The sequence below is a fragment of the Macrobrachium nipponense genome, chromosome 40, assembly GCF_015104395.2.
Source record: "Macrobrachium nipponense isolate FS-2020 chromosome 40, ASM1510439v2, whole genome shotgun sequence".
Lineage (NCBI taxonomy): Eukaryota > Metazoa > Arthropoda > Malacostraca > Decapoda > Palaemonidae > Macrobrachium > Macrobrachium nipponense.
In genome coordinates, this window is record NC_061101.1 from 43,732,102 (window position 1) to 43,753,911 (window position 21,810).

General features: G+C 43.0%; 1 protein-coding gene across 1 annotated transcript in view; it reads right to left on the reverse strand.

Moving 5' to 3' along the window:
* The window catches only part of LOC135212120 (ras association domain-containing protein 4-like), a 199,274-nt gene that overhangs the window by 101,804 nt on the left and 75,660 nt on the right, over positions 1-21,810 (reverse strand). Inside the window, exon 3 of the mRNA XM_064245518.1 lies at positions 17,702-17,835. Coding sequence (XP_064101588.1) covers positions 17,702-17,835 — 134 coding nt within the window. The remainder of the gene's footprint in view (positions 1-17,701; positions 17,836-21,810) is intronic.

The following is a 21,810-nucleotide window of genomic DNA, read 5'->3' on the forward strand; positions in this document are numbered from 1 at the left end:
CTTCCTAAGGGGCCTTTAACTTATGGTATTATGTGCCTACTGGTCCCTCTAATTATGCCAACATCCACCAGTTCGTATCAATTTTCTTCACTGCAGAATACTGGTTGGCTCAATCATTCCAGTATCTGATTTTTACTTTAATTTCTCCATTTCCCTCATTCACATACTACGCCCCTCTGACATCTTTTTCCATCTGTCCTCAGCAATTCATTGCTGTTACATTCTGACTCAAGTCCTCCTCTTTGTCCATTTATTTGTATACAGCAGTCCCCGGTTATCAGCGGGGTGCTGATAAGCAAAAAACCACCATTAACTGAAACTCGGCAGTTTATGGGGCAATTTATGGCGCTTATGATGGTAAGTTTTGGCAAATGGCGCCTCTGTTCATAGGTGTACCGCCCATGGGGGCAGGGGGGGCAATTGCCCCCTGGGTCCAGGAATCAGCTAAAGTTTGGGCAAATTGGTCAAGATATTCGGGCATTCAGGGAAGGAATTTTTTATTTTATATAAAAAAAATAATAATAAATAAGCAGGCTGAAATGCATCCATTGCTGATTTCATGGTTGGAGAACAGGGTCTTGAAGTCCCTTTAAATCATTGTGCCAATGATTTTATTATAGTTTTCTGTTAGATATTATATAACGTTCATTACGTATTCTTTATCATTAACTATCAACCATCGGCTACAGCTAGTGTACAGTAATATACGATATGCTAGCCATTATTTCCATAGCATTATAGCCAGATAATTTGGTTAGGTAACACAGTTAGTAATGAATATAAAGGTACAAATAAGTAAATGATAAAGACTAATGTAATAAGGAACGGTAATCAGTAGGGAAAATGTAATATTAGAAACTGAATACATAACAGTTTCATAAGGATTCACTACATTTCTCATATACCCATGACAAAGTCACATAGTAGCCTGCACTCGTCATTGATCCGTCTTCTTACTCAAATTAACCTGACGTTGCGGCAGGCTAGTTGCTAAAAGGGGGATCTGTCCCTTTTCGCAAAAGGAGTGAAAACAGAAAATTGTGTTCTTTCATGCCCTATAGTTTTGATTAAAACATGTTTCTCTCAAATTTTGTTTACAGTCGAGTTTGCGAGTGTTTCATCCATGTTGCCGATGTATGATAACAGTCGTTAGCGGATAAACATTCTTTCCTCAACTTCAGCTAAAACTTAGATTAAATTTAGCAGTATATGTCCTTGCCGATCTTTTCTCCTTAGCGAGTAAGGATATAGTAATGTAAAAATATATCAGTCCTATTCGCCTTAACGTCATTTGTAACATAACTACGGTAATTTTTTACTATCGTACGATGGTTGAATGCAAGCAAAAAATGATATTGTTATGATACAAAAAGTTTGTTCATACTTACCTGGTCAGATATGAATATATATAAGCTTGTATTCTCCGAAGCCCGACAGAATTCAAAAACTCCCGGCACACGCAGTGGTCGGCCAGGTGGTTAGTACCCATTCCCGCCGCTGGGAGGCGGTGTCAGGAACTATTCCCATCTTCTATTCAGATTTTCTAATGCCACTGTCCCCGAGGGGAGGTTGGGCGGGTACTTGATTATATATATCTGCCAGGTAAGTATGAACAAACTTTATTGTATCATAACAATATCATTTTGGTTCATGACACTTACCGTCAGATATATATATATATATAGCTGATTCCCAACATTGGAGGTGGGGAGGGACAGAATAAAAGGATTTTGGGAAACATTTCACATGCAGATGATAGACATCTTGGTTCCTTACCTCTTAGCATAGCTGACTTCGTGATTACTGTCACCCAAGTCTGCTTTTGCTTTACTAGTCTCTCCAGCAAGGATGTGACCTGTATAGCTGGCTGATTTCTAGATGATCTGACAACGGGGGCGTGACCACAATGTGTCCTAGACCATATTGACCATACCATGAGGGCTAAGAAGTAAAATAAATATCACCACCTGACCAACCTAGCCAAAGTTAAGGTGTTTTAACTAAGGCTTAAGAGTTAAGAAGTCCGCCATTGGCGGCGACTCAACAAATAAAATTAAGAGCTCTTCCTAACCATTTTCTACAGGATAGGATGAGTGGTACTTCTTGCCCCCAAGATTGTGTCTGCAGACACGTATGGCCCTAGCGAGCAGCAGATCTCATATGACGTCTTCACATCTCTCAGGGAGTGTGAAGCGAACACAGAGTTGCTTCGCTAAAACGCGGTACTCAGGATGTAACTGAGTGCCATGCTCTGTTGAAATGCTTCCGAGGCCGCGCCCTCACCTCGTGAGCATTTACTTTAAAAGGTTTCAAATCTTTGTTCAAACATGACGAATGAGCCTCTTAGAAAGACTCCTTAAAAATAACGCCAGGGCGTTCTTCGACATGGGCAAGTCTGTTCTTTTTACGGAACACCGCAGATTGTCCGAATGACCTCGACTTTCTTTAGTTTTATCAAGATAAAACTTGAGAGCCCCGACAGGGCACAGGACTCTCTGTGGCTCTTGCCCAATAATTTGTGCCATCCCCTTGATCTCCAGGCCTTTGGGCCAAGGGTTAGACGGGTTTTCGTTCTTAGCAAGAACGGAAGGCTTAGAGGACACCGAATTATGTCCTCTAAAGCCAAAACCTCTGATGATGGCTAAAACCTCACTAACCCTCTTTGCCGTAGCTAGAGTGGTTAGAAAATTAGCCTTTCTGGTCACGTGTATTAATGTTTACAGAAAGGAGAGGTTCTAAATGCTTTGACATCAAGAACTTCAGACTACGTCTAAGTTCCATGCCGGAAGCTTCGATCTAGACCATTTCAAGATTTCCGCAGACCTCAAAGATCGTGAAGGGCTTTGTTGTTTGACAGATCCGAATCTCTGAGCCTAGAGGCCGTCAACAACATATTTCCATATTCTACAATTGTTGGGACTGCTAGCTTATCCCATACTTCTGACGGAAAGGGAAGACGGTAAAGTAATTCACAGAGATGGTGGAGGGGTAGGAGCAGTCATTCTTCCTGCACTATCTCCAGAATTGGCCCACTCCGATTGGTACACTGCAAATATGCAGCACGTGCTTTGCTTTGGCAATGAGACTTGTAATTAATCTTGAAGCATCCTCTCGCTTCTCGACAGTCTGAACGCATCCAGACTCAGAGCGGAGAGGTTTTTAGGTACAAAAAATCTCGAAGTGAGGGCTGTTAGAGTAGACCGATTTTTCTTGGGAAGGGTCCTGGAAAGTGCTCTCTGAAGGACGTGACCTCTGTGAATCCAGCCTCTCGAAGGCCAACATGGGGCGATCAGCGTCTTTCTCGCTCCCTCTGACGCCAGCGATTATCATCTTATCATATTTCCTAAGCTTTTGAATAGGGGAAAAGAGACTAACCAACTATCCCCATTCCATACTATATGATGGCGTCTATTGCTACCGCTCTCGGATCGAGAATAAGGGAGCAACGTAGAGGAAGCTTCTTCGTCTTCAATATTGCGAAGAAATCTACGAAAGGACGTCTCCAAAGTCTCCACAACTCTCGACATACTTCTAAGCGAGGATTACTCAGACGTCAGTAGTTGCTTGCCGTCGATCGAGAAGATCCGCACGGACGTGCAATAGTGTAACGAACCTCTTGAGGATCGTTACGTTCCGTGCCTATGTCGATAACCATCTCTCTCTTCTTGGGATATGAGAGAGCTGCGAAATTATCTGAGATGATTTGGACCAATCGACCAAAACTCACTCTTCGAGGAACTGGAGAGCCAACCAAATTGCTTCCAATTCTCTTAGATTATGTGTCAGGACCTCTGTACCTCTGTCCGGATGCCTGGCACCCTCTCGGTATTACCTGAGGTGATCATCAACCCATTGAGAGATGTTTAGAATTATTTCTAGATCTTTGATGTTATTTCAGTTCTCCTGTAGGAAAAACTGTAGAGGTCTGAATTGCAGTCTATTCAGGGAAACAAGCTTCTCCAGCGAGGAAATGGTCCCAGCAGACTCATCCATTCCCTCACTAGCATGCTTCCTTCCCTAATAAGGCTGCGCTTTGCATAAGCAGGAGAAGCATTATTATAGTGCTATGCCGCGGTAGAATCGTCCAGAATTCTGTACAGTGCGGTAAGCAGCGCTGAACAGGTCTAAGAGATATCTCTGTTGAAAATTTCTTAGCAAAAGGAAGTCGTGTTTATTCATGATTACTAGAAATCCCCTCAACCCGAGGCGAAAGTCATGATTGTAGGGTAGAGATACGGTTCGTCAATCAATCCCGCGGGAGAGAGAGACGTAAACGACCGAGCATAACAGCGAGCTACCTGATACTGATTGGTGACACTGTGACAGTTACAGGCAGCAGGCAGCAGCTTATGTCACCTTCTTGCAGTCTTATGCCGAGTTGCCAGCTATTCTATTCATCTAAAGAATAGATTTTCCATTATTTGAACAAACTCTCAGTTGGCATATTTAAGCGAAACCAGAATTCGCTAAATACAGAAGCTGATTTTGTGTTGTCGTAACATTACGCTTAATTAACCAAATGTTAAATCGAAAACTCCTGGAAAGTTGCCTGGAGTACCGATTAAATATACTGCGTCATCCACAATGACAGCAACCTCTCGTCTCGCCCACTATTCTGCCTGAGTTACCAGCTACTCTCTCTACGAAGTAATAGGTTTGTTACTATTATCGATCAGAAGGAAATTCTCAAGCAGGCATATTTAAGCGAAAACATAAAATTCGCTAGATGCAGACGCTGAGTTAGTGTTGTTGTAACAATACCTTTTAGCGTTGTCCTTACAGCGGAAACTCCTGGAAGTTTGCAGGAAGGACCGATTAAATACACTTACAATAACCGTCTTTTCGGTGCCATCTGTAGAGGTAACCATGATATGCGTATATGACTTGAACCCTACATTAGTAATATGACGCAAAGATAAAATACGTAAGTATTGTAGTCACTTGAACATCTAATTCTCTACTACATTCTTTCCTCGACGAGGAAGAGAGAGAATGGAAATCGACTGTCTTCGTTCTCTTTGCCAGAGAACGAATTAACATTATTCGAATGGCGATCAAGTGAGAACCGAGGATCGAAAAGGACAGTTCAAGCTTCTTATGATATTGGACATAAGACTTCATGGACGTAGTCTACAAGTCTTTTTCCTGGATGAGCATCTGACTAATGAATGAGAGCTCTTTCGAATTTTGTTAATGAGAGCTTATCCGCTTAAGCGATAAAATGTTATTAAGATCTTTGTCAATGAGAACTAACCCATTTACATGACAGAAAGTAATCCAGGAATTCGAGCATATAGTTTTCCCGATTCCCGCAGAAATCGAGGAAGGGGCAGGATTCCTAATCAGAGACTGGCTTACGACAGGTAGGACCTTAATGTTCCCTTCGGCAGCGCAGTCCCCGAAGCGAGACGAGTCATTTTATGACACCGAAATCTGCTTACAGTTTTTCTGGAATTCATCAAGTCATGGATTCTATTGAACGCTCCCTTCGTAGAAAGCAAAGTAGACATCTTGACGAGACCAAACTCCTTCCTCTTCTTCGAAGACGCCCTCTTGAAGACCGTTCTTGCAGGAATCCTGGCGAATGTCTTGATGCGTAGGACGCCTAACGTTCTGAAGAACGTCCTGGTAAGTGCTCTGCTGAGCGACATGACGTGTTAGGATTGCCGAACGTCTTCAAAAGCGTCCTCGCTAGCGTCCTGGCGAGCGTCCAGATGTGTAAGACATCAAGCGTCTTCCAAAAAGCTTATCAATGTTTATGACGTCGAGCGTCTTCCAGAGCGTCCTGATGAGCGTCTCTTCGTGTAGGACGTCGAGCATCTGCAAAAGCTTCCTCACGTCATCAATGCGTAGGACGTTGAGCATCTTCAAGAGACGTCCTCGCGAGAGTCTTACCGAGCGTATTGGTGCATAGCAACACCAAGGGTTCTGAACGGCCAATCCTCAGAGAGGATCTTGTCGAGCGCCCCTGATGCATGAAAGACCATAAGACTTGACCATACCGTAGACTTAAAGTGAATTCTCTACTACATTCATCTTCTCACTAAGCATGTACTCTAATAAGCCATGCTTTCGTAAGCATGAGAGCATTATATAATATATAGTGTTCTGCTGCGTTAGATTCCTTTAATAATGTTACCTACGGTAATCAGCATTGAAAGGCTGTAATATCTTTCTTATTGAAAGCTTCTTAGCAAAAGGCAGACAATATTTTATTTATGTTTGCTTAACTATCCCCTCAATCCGAGGCTAAGACCGCGATTGTATGGGAGGGGATAGATACGGTTAGTCATTCCATCCCGCAGGACCGACCTCTCATGACTGAGAAATAGATGGTTAATGCGTTTTGGTCTAAGCGATAGCAGCCTCCGTTAGCTGTCTGGCCTTACTCTTCCAGAGTTGCCAGCTACTCCATTCAATAAAGGAATCTTATAAAATTATTATCGAACTTGAGGAAGTTCTTATTAATGTATATTTAAGCGAAACAAGACTTCGATAAATCTAGAAGCTAATTAGGTATTGTCATAACAATCCCTTTAAGCGTAGTCCTTCCTAGGAAAGTCCTGTAAGGATACTGGTAATAGAGTTGCACAGCAAAGAAGTAACTACGGTATGTGCTTATGATTTGACCGTATCGTATTATCATACAGCAGATACTCTACTACCTTCTTTCCCTGCCGAGGCAGATAGAGAAAGGAAAAAACTTTTACTATCTTCGTTCTTTTCGTTAATAGAACGATAGAAAGAGTATATATATCTCCTTAAGGAAGGAAGTTAATCCAGGAACTCTTTAAATCTTCGTAATTTCCTCATAAATCGCGGAAGAGACAGAATTCCTGTTCATCTCTAGGGTTTACGGAAGGAAGTAGATATTTCCTATCCGCCATCATACCCAAACGTCGATAAGATTCTTATTAAGAAACCAAGGTTCTCCCGAACGTTCTTGGTAAAAACTTCGACATGACTGTTGCTTATCAAATACGGAGGCGTCCCGAAAAGCGTCCTCAAAAGCGTCCTGTCTTCAAGGGGAGCGCCACTCATGAAGCGTGCTAGTCATAAGCCGATGTACGGTGATCGTCGTCCGGACGAGTATTATGGACGTTCGCAACTCCTGACAAAGACGGCGGCCGCCTGTGCGACATCTTGCGTCTCTGTCACGCTCATCGACACTTCCAGAAACGCACTCAAAAGGACGCCTGTGTGTTCTTGGGTGCGAGGATGTAGAAAGCGACGAGCAAGGAAAAGGAGAAGAAGACTGCCTGACTTGAAACAGACAGACAGCCTCAAATCCTTCCTTCAGTAAATGTGTTTTGCCCTTCTTTTGGCGAAAACAAGGCCAACCGAGAAGGGCTGATCCTGTGAGAAGACGAGGGTACGCCTTCTTCCTTTTCACAGTAACAATGATAAGGCGATCTGGGCGCTTAACAGCGTTCTTCCTATTTCCTTCTTTCTCCCATGTGTTGGAAAGTCGTCAAATTGTTAAGGCGGCGATAACAATCGCATGACAATAGAGAGAGAGAGGACGTGAAGCGTCCTCCTCAATAAGCTTCTATTTAAAGGGCGCGAATCCTTCCGAGAGCTCCAACCCCTGTACGGGGAGGACGCCTCGGAGGACGAGAAGCAATCCTTCAGGATTCGTGCACGTGCACGATCTTTGGCAGCCTGAGAAGCGTTTTCAGGTCCTGCCGAAGGGACGCCAGATCGGTGGGGGTTCCTCGTAACCCTCCTTCGGCTTTTGACATGCCCTCTCCCCTGTGGGTCCCTGGGGAGTCCGACAGAGGTCTAGACCTAGATCTGACGCCCCCTCCACAACACTAGGGGCACTAAATCAACATCACTACACTCACAGCACTGATTGGAGAGCGAGCACTTTAGATTTCCAATTACTGATGTAATCCACCATAACAGAAAGGGCATTACCTCTCACAGACACTTCCTCTAGGCCCATAGGCCATACCACAAGGTTCGGTTAGGCAAAATAAAGTTTACTCTGTTTACTGATCTTGGAGGTAAAACCTCCTGATTCTATTAACGCTCTAATTTGCGTACATACGAATCATACATCTTTCGGAATCAGTCAATTATTACACTAATTACATTGATGACACGTCGTGCATATTAAGTGAGAATATATAGAAAGTTTCGTTATTCTCACCTAACCCCTTGCAGACAACAAAGTCTGAAACTAGTCTAACTAGAATCAGACTTCTTATGTCAAGAAATTCAAAATTAAATCAATTTATGATAGCGTATGCCTAGCCGCAAATCCAAGTTAATAAACCAAAAATAAAACAACCCAGATACTTAAGCGGCAATGAAGTTCCAAAACCCTCCTTTTAGACGGAGGTAATGAAAATGATATTGTAATGATACAATTAAGTTTGTTCATACTTACCTGGCAGATATATATATATAGCTGTATTTTCTGAAGTCCGACAGAATTTTAAAAACTTCCGACACACGCAGTGGTCGGCCAGGTGGTTTAGTACCCATTCCGCCGCTGGGAGGCGGGTATCAGGAACCATTCCCATTTTCTATTCATAATTTTTATTTCCACTGTCTCCTGAGGGGATGTAGGTGGGGCGGGTAATTAATTATATATATCTGCCAGGTAAGTATGAACAAACTTAATTTGTATCATTACAATATCATTTTGGTTCATGCAAACTTAACCTGTCAGATATATATATAGCTGAATCCCACCTTTGGTGGTGGGAGAGACAGAATAGAGGATTTTGGGAAACAAATGCATGCAGATGGTTTACATCTTGGTTCCACCTGTTAGCATAGCTGGCTTCGTGGTTACTGCCATGTAAGTCTGCTGTGCTACTAGAGTTGCCAGCGAGGTAGAGACCTATATAGCTGGTGCACTCCAGATGATCTGTCAACAGGGGCGGAGGACCACAATGTGACTAGACCATATTGACCGCATACCATGAGGGCTAAGAAGAAAATAAATAAATAATATATATATATCACCACCTGACCAACCTAGCCAAAGTTAAGGTGTTTAACTAAGGCTTAAGAGTTAAGAAGTCGCCGTTGTCGGCGACTCAACAACTAAATTAAGAGCTCTTCCTAACCATTTTCAACAGGATAGGATGAGTGGTACTTCTTGCCCCCAAGATTGTGTCTGCAGACACGTATGGCCCTAGCGAGCAGCAGATCTCATATGCCATCTTCACATCTCGCAGGGAGTGTGAAGTGAACACAGAGTTGCTTCGCTAAAACATGGTACTCAGGATGTTGCTGAGTGCCATGCTCTGTTGAAATGCTTCCGAGGCCGCCGCGCCCTCACCTCGTGAGCATTCAGATAAAAAGATTTCAAATCTTTGTGCAAACACAATGAAGGAGCATTTTTGAAAGAACTCCTTAACACTAAAGCCAGGGTGTTCTTCGATATGGGCAAGTCTGGTCTTTTTCGGAACACTGCAGATTGCCCGAATGACTTCGACTTTCTTGAGTTTTATGTAGATAAAACTTGAGAGACCGGACAGGGCACAGGACTCTCTCTGGCTCCTACCCACTAACTTGTGCCATCCTTGCTTCCAAGCTCCTGGCCCAAGGACAAAACGGGTTTCCATTCTTAGGCCACAACGGAAGGCTTAGAGAGCACACTGCTTGTGTTCTCTAAAAGCCCAAAACTTGTGACGATGGCTTAAAATTTCACTAACCCTCTTTGTCGTATCTAGGGTGGTTAGAAGAAGGCCTTCCTGATCACATGCAAGAAGTTAACAGGTAGGAGAGGTTCGAATGCTTTGACATCAAGAACTTCAGACTACGTCTAAGTTCCAATATTGAAAGCTTCGATCTGGACATGCAGTCAGTCCGTCTGTACTAAAGTCAGGTGACCGACCAGTTGACAGTCAGACGAATCAAGGACAGCAAGGCTGTACCCTGAAGACCATAAGGCACTATTCTTCGCTGAAGGATGAGTGGTCTGGACTGCCTGGGCGATTCAATCTAAGCAAACCTTGGGGGGTGTATCAACGCAACCCAACGTCGTCAGCGAATCAACTCCTGACTCGAGCTTCTGGTGCCAGGAGAAAGGAGCGAGGAGCAAAAAGGCGATTCAGTCCCGAAGGAAGAATGCCTGACCAGTCCAACCACCTGGTCTCAATTTTGTTACACGATCATCGGGGTGTATAAACGCAACCGACTTCGTCAACAAGAAACTCAGGGCTACTATATGTCGCCTGTATCTCGCACGAGTGCCTGACTCCGAGCAAAACAGGTGAGACAAAAAGTAGATGGTGAGCGAGTTTCGAGATTCCACAGAACTCAAAGATCGTGAAGGGCTTTGTTGTTTGACAGACGCAAATCTCTGAGCCCAAAGGCCGTCAACAACATATTTGCATATTCTTTAATAGTTGTGACTGCCAGCTTATCCCCATCTTCATACGGAAATGGAAGACGGTAATCTTATTCCTGTCAACATCTCGATAGTCTGAACGTAGTCAGACTCAGAGCAGAGAGGTTATAGGTACCTTTCGAGTTAGAGTAGACCGACTCTCTCGGAAAAAGGTCCTTGGAAAGGTGATCTAGGAAGTATGTGAACCTCTGTGAATCCAGGATCCTGAAGGCCAACATGGGGCGATCAGCGTCATTGTCGCTCCCTGTGACGTCATAAATCCTCTTATTACATTTCCTAAGCGATTGAAAAAGGGGAAAAGAGACTAAACATCCATCCCCGTTCAATATCATAGGATGGCGTTTAATGGTACCGATCCCGGATCAAGAATAAGGGAGCAGAGAAGAAGAAGCCTCTTCGTCCTCAACATATCGAAGAGAGAATGAAAGGGCTGTCCCTGAAGTCTACACAACTCTCAACTTACTTCTAAAGAAAGATTCCACTCGGAAGTGAATAGTTGCTGCCGTCGATCGAGACGATTCGAACGGACTTTTGTAATCCTGTAACGAACCTGTAGAGGATCGTTACATTCTACGCCTGTTGTTATAATAGGCTCTTTCTCGTAAACTCGAGCAGGGACCGAGAGAAGATACTTGTTAAGAAATGAGAGAGCTGTGGAAAATCAGAGTTGATGTGGACCACTGGTTCCAAAAACTCGTTTCGAGGACTGGAGGGACGACCGAATTGCATTTACTTCTTTCAGATTAAGATCCAGGACATCTGAAACTCTATCCAGATGTCCGGCACCTTCTTCTATCATGACGCACTGAGAGATGTTCAGAATCATTCCTAGACCTTGAATAATATTTCAGTTTCCCGGTAGGAAAAAAACTGTGGTCTGAATTGCAGTCTATTCGGGAAACAAACTTCTTCAGGAAGGAAATGGTCCCCAGCAAGCTCATCCATTCCCTCCCCGAGTATGCTTACTTCCCTAATAAGGCTGCGCTTTGCCTAAGCAAGAGAGCATAAAAAAGTGCAATGTTGCGGTAGGACTCGTAGTTCTATACCGTGCGGTAACGAGCACCGAAAGGATTAAGAGATACTCTGTTGAACATAGTAAGCAAAAACGAATTTGCAACATTTATTCATTCACGTAAGAAATCCCCTCAATCTTAGGCTAAAGTCCGTGATGTAGGACAGAGATACAGTAGTCAGTCAATTCCGCAGGAGAGACGTAACCGCCAGCACAGAGATACGGTTAGTCAGTCAATCCCGCAGGAGAGAGAGACGTAACCTACAGCGCATGACAGCGCACGATCTGTTACTGGCTCGGTTGGACAGTCAGACACAGCAGCAGCCAGCAGCTTACGAACGTCGTCTCTTAACTTTATGTCTGGGTTGCCAGCTACCCTATTCTATCTAACTAAGAAATAGGTCCCGTTATTTTTTGGAGCAAAAAGACCTCTCTCAAGCTTGGTATATTTAAGCGAAACAGAAAACGCTAAATATATAGATGCGTTTGTGTCGTCCAGAACACTACCATACAACGGTAAAAGATAAATCGGAAACTCCTGGAAGGCTGCAGGGAGTAACGATTAAAGTCCTTAAATAGACAATAGACCTCTCGGTTGCCATCCGAAGAGGTAACTACAGCAAGCGTATATGACTTGAACCAACCAGAAGTAAAATAACACAAAGCAAAATATGAAATTATATCACAATAAAGTTTGTTCATACTTACCTGGCAGACATATATATAGCTGAATTCGGAAATACAGCTACATACATACTGACAGGCAAGTTTCATGAACAAAACTTAAGAGAATCGAAGCAGTCAGCTCAAGCTTCTTATGTTATTGGACATAAGCGTTCATTGACGTAGTCTACAATCTATTTCTTGTACGATCTGTAAATGACGAATGAGAGCTCTTCCGAATCTTGTCAATAAGAGCTTATTCGCTTACGCAATATCAAGTTAATGAGATGTTTGTCAATGAGAACTAAACCCATTTACGGGACAAAAAAAAAAAGTTTATCTTAGTTTTACCAGACACTGAGCTGATTAACAGCTCTCCTCGGGCTGGCCCGAAGGATTAGATATTTTTACGTGGCTAGGAACCAATTGGTCACCTAGCAACGGGACCTACAGCTTATTGTGGGATCCGAACCACACTATATCGAGAAATGAACTTCTATCACCAGAAATAAATTTCTCTGATTCCGCGTTGGCCGAGCCGGGAATCGAACCTGAGACCACCGGATTGGCAGCCTAGCTCCAAAACCACTCGGCCAGCGAGGAACATTTACGGGACAAAGAGATATTTTGTCAATGAGGGGATACCCACTTACTTGACAAAACGATAGTATATTGTCAATGGGGGAAAGTCACTGAATTGACAAAACGTAATCCAGGAAGTCGAGCATTTAATTTTTCCGATTCCCGTCTCAAACGAGGAAGGGGCAAGAATCCTGTTAAGAGACTGGGCTTACGGCAGGTAGAACGACGATGTTCAATTCGGCAGCGTAGTCCCGACTAGAAACTAACAAAATCTATCATCTGAAAAACCCTTTCAGATGGGCTAAAAAGCTTGCAAAATTATCCTGGGAAGAGGAAGAAACTCTCCAACCAGCTTCCTCTCCCGTATCACAACTAATGCCTGCTAAAGCTTAAAATTTATTGGCAGTATGGCAAAGGAAGTCCTGTCTTGTGCTTTCCTGAAGAGCGTCCTTTTGATGAGTGCCTTTGCAAGAATCCTACTGAACGTTGCCGAGAGTCCTGACGTGCAGGACATCGAGCCTTACATAACCCGTAACTGACTTATCGCAAAGTCTTGACTGCGGTAGTGGCAACTTAAAATTTATTGGCAGAATGGCAAAGGTTGCGGTAGAGCAAACGAGATCTTCCCTTGAGCTTTCCTTAACTCCATCCACCTATGCGAAAAGCAATATTAATTGACAGAGACCTCTTGAATTCACGAAACCCGATGTCTTGCTGGGTTTCGAAGAAGAAGTTGTCTGTTCACTTTAAGCTTCCTCCGAAAGCACTGCCTACTTCACATTCTTTGCAGGTGAGGTAGAAGGTATCACCGAAGGTAGAGGTAAAAATTCTTTAGGCCCATATCTGAAACAAGAGCTTGAAGAGTTCAACAGAAACGTTCAGCCAGGCGACACACCTGGCGTGCGCTGGTGCACGCTCGGCGTCCACTGGCGGCGCTCTGGCGTCCACTGGAGCGCGCTCGGCGTCCACTGGCGCGCGCTTGGCCTGCACCTGCGCGCACCTGGAGTCCATCCGAGCGTCCCGGGCGTCCGCTCTCAAAGCTTCCTGCTACTATGACTTCTTTTACGTATTTCTCGGTGGAAAGACGGACACGAGTTCAGGTCGACGTTCGCCTTCTTACTTCTCACTGAAACGCATAACGAGAGAGAGAGAGAGAGAGAGAGAGAGAGAGAGGAGGAACGTTGAAGTCGTCCTTTCTCTTATAAAGCTTCTATTTAGAGGGCGCGCGAGTCCTTCCGAAAGCTCCAACCCCTGCATGGGGAGGAACGCTTCGGAGGACGAGAAGCAATCTTTCAGGATTCGTGCATGCGCACGCACTTTGGCAGTCTGGGGATTTTCATCAGAAACTGCCGAAGGCACGCCAGATCGGTGGGGGTTCCTTGTAACCCATCCTTAGGCTTTCGACATTGCTCCCTCCCCGGGTCCTGGGAGTCAAGCAGAGGTCCCGGCCTAGAGGAAACGAAACGAGGCCGATCTGACGCACCCCCTCCACTACACAAGGGGTATCACTGCACTTCTGCACTTCACTTTTACTCTCTAAAGCAAGCACTTTCGATTCTAAGTTACGAATCGAAAGAGTATCAGAGAAAGGGCAATTCCTCTACAGACACTGGGGCCGTTAGGGCCCGAAGGCAACACTGCAGGGTTAGGAGTAACAATTACAGAAGTAGCACTTCACAGCAATGAAGGAGAGCGAGCACCTCTCGTAGACATATTCATAACCCGTAGGCCATACTACAGGGTTTTAAAAAAAAGGTCAAAATAAAGTCTACAGGTAAGGTTAGTCAGGTTCACTACCCTGACTTTTTGTTACTGATTCCCAACACATTGCCGTAAATCTCCCCTCCCCCCCCCTACGATCACTTGCGTCTTCCTTACGGAATTAGACTGTTTACTGATTAATTGCGTACATACGAATCATATGTCTTCCTTACGGAATAGACAAAGTCTCACACTCCTTACATGACAAATCTCAACAAAGAAGCAAGACCCATACCCCTCGTGCATACCAAGTGCGGATCTACCGAAGCTTTCGGTAGCCACACCCTATCTTTGCAGACAACCCCGTCTGAAACTAGCCTAACTAGATTTTCAGATATTTTATGCAAAAATGAATCAAATTCAAATCAATTTAAGATAGCGTATGCCTAGCCACAAATCCCACAAATCCAAGTAAATAAAATCAAAAGACAATTAGGATACTTAGCGGCAATGAAGTTTCCAAAATCCTAAGACGGAGGTACTGAAAACAGTGTTTTCAGCACCGGCGACAGAAAAAATTATGAATAGAAAATGGGAATGGTTCCTGATACCCGCCTCCCAGCGGCGGGAATGGGTACTAACCACCTGGCGACCACTGCGTGTGTCGGAAGTTTTTAAAATTCTGTCGGACTTCAGAAAATACAGCTATATATATATCTGACAGGTAAGTTGCATGAACGAAACACGGTGTTTACATTACCGGCGACAGAAGAAAATCTGAATAGAAGATGGGAATAGTTCCTGACACCAGCCTCCCAGCGGCGGGAATGGGTACTAACCACCTGGCCGACACTGCGTGTGCCGGGAGTTTTGAAATTCTGTCGGGCTTCGGAGAATACAGCTATATAATATATATCGACAGGTAAAAGGTTGTCATGAACAAAAGCTGTTGTTATCGGATTCAGTTGTAGCAAATCAGCTGTTTCTGGCTGTATGCGTTTTCAAAACGTAGCAAATCGGCTGTTTCTGGCTGTATGCGTTTTCAAAACAAGTACTTATAGCAATACTAATGATACTTTTGGGATTCTCTTTTACTTTTTTAAACTTAACTAAAAGATGGGATAGATAAAGAGATGGAGGAAAAGGGATTAGCCTAACTAAAAAAATGAAGCGTGAGATACGTGATAAAATAATTTTTTAATGGTGAAAATTTGGGGGTCGCATGATATGTGAGATCGTGTGTTACACAAGTATACTACAGTAAATAACTCGTCCATCTCACTGTCTGCCCTAGTCCTTCATTGTGTTCACATCTGCATTTTCTTAAGACATTAAAATTGACAATAGTAAATACATTCAAGGTGCCTTTAGGATCAGTTCAGCTGATAAGACCCAGCAACAACAGAGAGGAGCCTGACAAGACAATTACCAAGCTCAACCATGTCAGTTACTCAAAATTTTACCAGCGAGGACTCCAAAAAGGGGAAAAATATTTCAAAAGAAAGGTAAGAAACCTCTAGCTAATTTAATATAAAGCAACCCCTTATTTGATGGTTGAGCTATGGTCAGACCTAGGTATTAGCTCTCGAGAGTGCCTCACCCATGACAAAAGACTAAACAACTGGTGGGCACTGTCTTAGGAACCTTCTGGATACAGTACTGCCTGTGAAATATATACAAGGACACCAGCATCCTAGACTGTAATCTCAATGACATGTTACAATATACTTATCACCACAGTAGCAGAAAATTTCTACCATCAGTTCAGGCCGTGTGCCTCCTGAGGATTTCAAATAGTAGACTGGTACCTTTAAGTATTGGTTTGGGAGCAAGGTGAAAAGGAAAGAGAAATCAGGTGAATAGTAAGATATATTACTGGCAGGATGTAACTTTATGGGGAGGGTCCAGAAAATCTTTGAAGAACAATTAGAACAGAGGATTTCAGGCTAAGAATTATTGTAGAGAATGATTATGATATTAAAGAGTAACCTTTAATATGTGAACTTCACCTAAAAAGACAAGATCTTACTACCCATGCAGCAGAGATTTGCCTAACATTTTTACAACAAAATTGTAATGTATACAGTACTGTACCGTGTCATTCACATTTGAGATTGGTGGCCAAATTTACTACACTGTACACAGATTGAAGTAAAGTCCAATATGTTTTCTGGCTCTTCACACACACTGCTCTTTACCCTGCTACTCCCCTTCCTACAACTTGGATTTTACTGAGTAGCTGTTCCACATCTCTTCTTATTACTAATCCGAACCATCTCAATCACTGAGATGTCAGTATTTTGTATTGTTGCATCCCCAAATCACACATTTTCAGTGTCCCCATTTTCGTTGTTAGTGGCCATGTCTCTGCAATGCCAAGTAAAGTACAATCCTTACTCATGCATCATTAATTTATACAGTTTACCTGTAAGGCATTTAATTTTCCCATATTTGTGTTTGTGTTCTCAAGATTTGCAGACTCAGCTATTTATGGGTTTTTTTTATGAAACTTATACCCATTATTTGCAGAAAATTCACCTATTCACAGTATTTTTCACAGAGAAATATTCACTAAATAATGTATTATCACAATAATTTCATGGCTAAATGTACTTATTGCAATGAAACCATTAAAATATTCAGGTATAAGCTTTTAGAGGGTTTTTCTCTTGTTTGAATTATCAAAATTGGCAGTTCTAAGCATTTTCAAGGGGTTTTTAAGTAGTCGCGGATTTTAGCTATTCGCAGGGGGAAGGAGGTGTCTGGTATGCAGCAACCACAAATATGGGGATTCCACTGTATTTACAAGTAGTAAATCAATAACTTCAACTTTATCTACTCCTTCTCCAATCTTTCCAACTGACCTCTCAATTCACTAAGATTGCCCATTTTGGTACCACCACCTCCAATATTAGTAATTTAAACAAAAATCTGTACCAGTTGTATAGGCAATCCCCAGTTATCAGAGATCCAGTTTTATGGCGCTTGTCTAGCATCATAAACCTCGGCAACTTAAATGGGCCGAGTTCCGGTTATCAGCGCCATAAGGAACCTTATGGCACGCCATATGGCACCAGTAATGAGTTATGGCACCATAACATACCTAACAGAGGTGCCATACATAAGTGCCATTATGGTGCCATAAATCACAGAGTTTCGGTTAATGGTGGTTTTCACTTATCAGTACCCCTCCGAGAACGGAACCCCCACCGATAACCGGGGACTGCCTACTTTGAAATCTGGGCCATATCCTTTAACACCATCTGTTGCATTTGAAACACTATACTGAGCTCTCTATCACATCTTTCCACAGAATCAATAAGTGTAAAACAATTCTGGTATTCTATAATTTAAAACTGTAAAACACCTACCTTTTCACCTGCCCATCTCTGTTCTCCACCTTGCCAAAAGACGTGTGGCACTCGTTTCGTGTGCCATGCCCAAACAGTTGCGGGCCAAACAAGGCACCATAACAAGGATGGTGGCAGTATGGTACCCCTTTGTGCTGAAAACATTTAAAAATCAATGACAGTAATCTACATATTTATAAAAAATAAAAAAATAAAAAACAAGTGTTCCTCTCATATAGGCAAATAGTACACCATGAACATATGACTTATTATTATTATTCAGAATGTGAACTGCTAAATGATTACCTTACATCTTCATAGCTAAACTAGAAAGCTTACATAAATCCTCAGCACCCAGAATTTTAAAAAAAGGTCAACACCTCATTTCTTTGTTAACTTACAATTACGTATGTATACATAATTGTGGGGATCCTCCTGTATATGTACACAACCATGGGGATCCTACTGTAATTTTTTTTATTACGTATGTACACATAATCATGGGGATCCTCCTGTAATTTTTTTTATTACATATGTACACATAATCGTGGGGATCCTCCTGTTACTTTTTTATTACGTATGTACACATAATTGGGGGATCCTTCTGTTATTTTTTTTAAGGTAATCTTGCCTAAATTGATTTTAGGTACTGCATTTGCTGATTGCTTTGGGTATACTGAGTGTAAAAAAGCAGGGTTCCATTTTTTCATTAAAGTAAAGTTTGCTATATTGGATTTTAATATCGCCACCATTACATCTAGTAAGACTACCATTTTTTTTTATTACTAAGGCAGCTACAGTCTTGATTTTCATGCCTAATCATATGTTTTCAGACCCAATAATTACTATGGTAATGCGGTTTTCACACATTCAGGCATATTTTACTGAATTTCAAGGGTAAAATCAATGAAAATACAGACTATTGGATTTTATTTCCTTTCTTGATGTGATCTGTACATTTTTTTGTTATACATACTATTCAATGTTATCATCATAAATAATAAGTTACTATTTTCCTGTACAGGTTTAGCAATACTGGCATCATGGATTCAGATGTCATGTGCCGGGGGACAAGTTCTCCGATGGTGGAGAAACCATTGTTGGTCCACATCAAAGAAATGGTTCTATGTTCAAGATGATCAGACTTGGATGAAACAAAGTATGTACACATAAGGCATTGGCTGAGATGACGTTGACATTATCTGATGATATCTAAAGAATGTACATTACCATTCAGCTTGTAGAAAACTTGCGATCAACAAGCAATACTACATTAAGAAAGCTAAAGATCATGCTAAAGCATCAACTAGTATAACCAGTCCCAAGCCATGAAGAGGTCATTCATCAAAGAAAGTGTGTGAAAGTTTAGTAATAAAAAGACAAAAGAGAATTACAAATATGCCTAAACCAAGTGCGTATATTCAATAAAGACAGATGTGTAGCTGGCAGTGAAGAAGATCTACATCAAGTGATCACTGATAACAAGAGGTAAAATATTATTGTTAGTATACAATAAGGTTTTGTACATACTTACCTGGCAGATATATACTTAGCTTTACGTCTCTGACGTCACGACAGAATTCAAAACTCGCGGCACACGCGACAGGTAGGTCAGGTGATCTACCTTACCCGCCGCTGGGTGGCGGCTGTAAGAACCAATCTCCCTTTCCAGCCAGAATTTTTCTCTTCCACCTGTCTCCTGAGGGGAGGCTGGGCGGGCCATCAATCGTATATATCTGCCAGGTAAGTATGTACAAAACCTTATTGTATACTAACAATAACATTTTTGTACATGAACTTTCCTGTCAGATATATACTTAGCTGATTGACACCCTTGGTGGAGGGAAAGAGACAGCAATATAAATATGGAAAAAAGGGGAAAACAACACTTGTTGTAGGATGTAAAATACAACCTTGGTTCTTACCTGTTTAGGCAGAAGACTTCGTAGTTACTGTCTATGAGTCTGCGTTGCCTGAAGAGCTTCAGCGAGGGCGTGACCTACAGCTGACAGACTCTTTGGGTCTATCAAAAGGGATTTGGTATCCGCTTGCTTGATAGAATCCGAGCAGGATCTTGTCAAAGGGGATTCGCCCTCTTATATGACAGAACCTAACCACTATCATTGCAAGGAGCTCAAACATAAACCGATCACCTAACCAATCTAATCATTGTTAGACATACGACATGAAAGACATGCCTACCCGCATGCTCTTTCAAACAACCAAAAAACTTACAACCTAAACAAGGGGGAAAAAATATACTACAAAGGATATGTCTCAGCTCCCTGCCCCAGCACCGAATCCGCCGATACGTACAGGCCTAACGCGAAGCACTTTTCATACGTAATTTTGACGTCTCTCAGATAGTGGTTTGCGAAGACTGAGTTGCAATGCCAGAATGTTGCCTTCATAATATTACTCAGGGATATGTTTTTATTGAAAGTTAATGAAGTGGCAATAGCTCTTACCTCATGAGCTTTGACCTTTAGAGGTTGAATTGACTTTCATCACATATCGCATGTGCTTCTTTCACCAGGCTTCTGATGAAGAAAGAAAGCGCATTCTTCGAAAGAGTCCTCCTTGGATCTCTTACAGAGCACCAAAGGTTGACATCATTGCCCTTAAGTTTTTTCTTTCTCTGCAGATAAAACTTTAAACTTCGTACTGGGCAAAGTGACCTCTCTGCTTCCTCGCCTACTAAGGCAGACAAACCTTGGACTTCAAAACACCTAGGCCAAGGATTTGAGGGGTTCTTGTTCTTAGCCAAGAATGAAGGTAGAAATGCACAGATAGCTGCATCTCCTCTGAATCCCACATTCCCTTCTATTGCATGGAGTTCACTAATCCTCTTTGCGGAAGCCAATGCCATGAGAAAAAGTGTCTTCCTCGTGAGGTCTCTAAAAGAGGCAGACTGAGGCGGTTCGAACTTAGGGGACCTCAGGAAACGTAGCACTACATCCAGATTCCAACTCGGAATCTCTGGCGAAACCTTTTTGGATGTTTCAAAAGATCTTATTAGATCATGAAGGTCCTTGTCTTCTGAAATGTTTAAGTCTCTGTGCCTAAACACTGCAGCCAGCATGCTACGATAACCTTTAATGGTTGATACCGCCAGTCCACTTTTCTCCCTAAGGAAAAGTAAGAAGTCTGCTATTTGGGTTACAGAGGTACTGGAAGAGGAAAAGTGATGGTTCCTACACCACCGTCAAAAGACGTCCCACTTCGATTGGTAGACTCTAAGGGTAGAGGCCGGCCTTCTTGCTGCTGCGATAGCCGTTGCAACTCTTGCAGAAAACCCTCTCGTTCTGACCAAACTTTTGACAGTCTGAAGCCAGTCAGATCTAGAGCGGGGAGGTTTCTGTGATACCTGTCGAAGTGGGGTTGTCTGAGCAGATCGATCCTCTGTGGTAATGTTCTCGGAAAATCTACTAACCATTCCAGTACCTCTGTGAACCATACTTGTGCGGGCCAGAACGGGGCTACCAGCGTCATCCTTGCTGCCTCCGATTCTGCAAACTTCTTGAGAGTTTCTCCCAGTATCTTGAAGGGAGGAAAAGCATACATGTCTAGGCCCTTCCAATCTAGGAGAAAAGCATCTATCGACACTGCCCTCGGGTCCGATATCGGAGAGCAGTAGTTGCCTATCCTCGCATTCTTGGCTGTGGCGAAGAGGTCTATGTGAGGCCTGCCCCAAAGATTCCACAGGTCCTGGCAAACATCCTCGTGAAGAGTCCACTCTGCAGGCAGGACTTGATCTTTCCTGCTTAGGAGGTCTGCTCTGACGTTCTTTTCTCCCTGTACGAACCTGGTAAGGAGACAAATCTTCCTTTCCTCTGCCCACAGCAGAAGTTCTTTTGCTGTCTCGTACAGGGAGAAGGAGTGAGTCCCCCCTTGCTTCCTGATGTATGCCAGGGCCGTGGTGTTGTCCGAGTTGATCTGAACTGCCGAAGCTAGGACGTAGGGCTCGAATGCTTTCAAAGCTAGCCAAACAGCCATCAGCTCTTTCTTGTTGATGTGCCAGGTCACCTGTTCTTTCTTCCAGGTGCCTGACACTTCTCTTGAGCCGAGCGTTGCTCCCTAACCTGTTTCTGACGCGTCGGAATACAACACTTGGTTGGGGTTCGGAATGT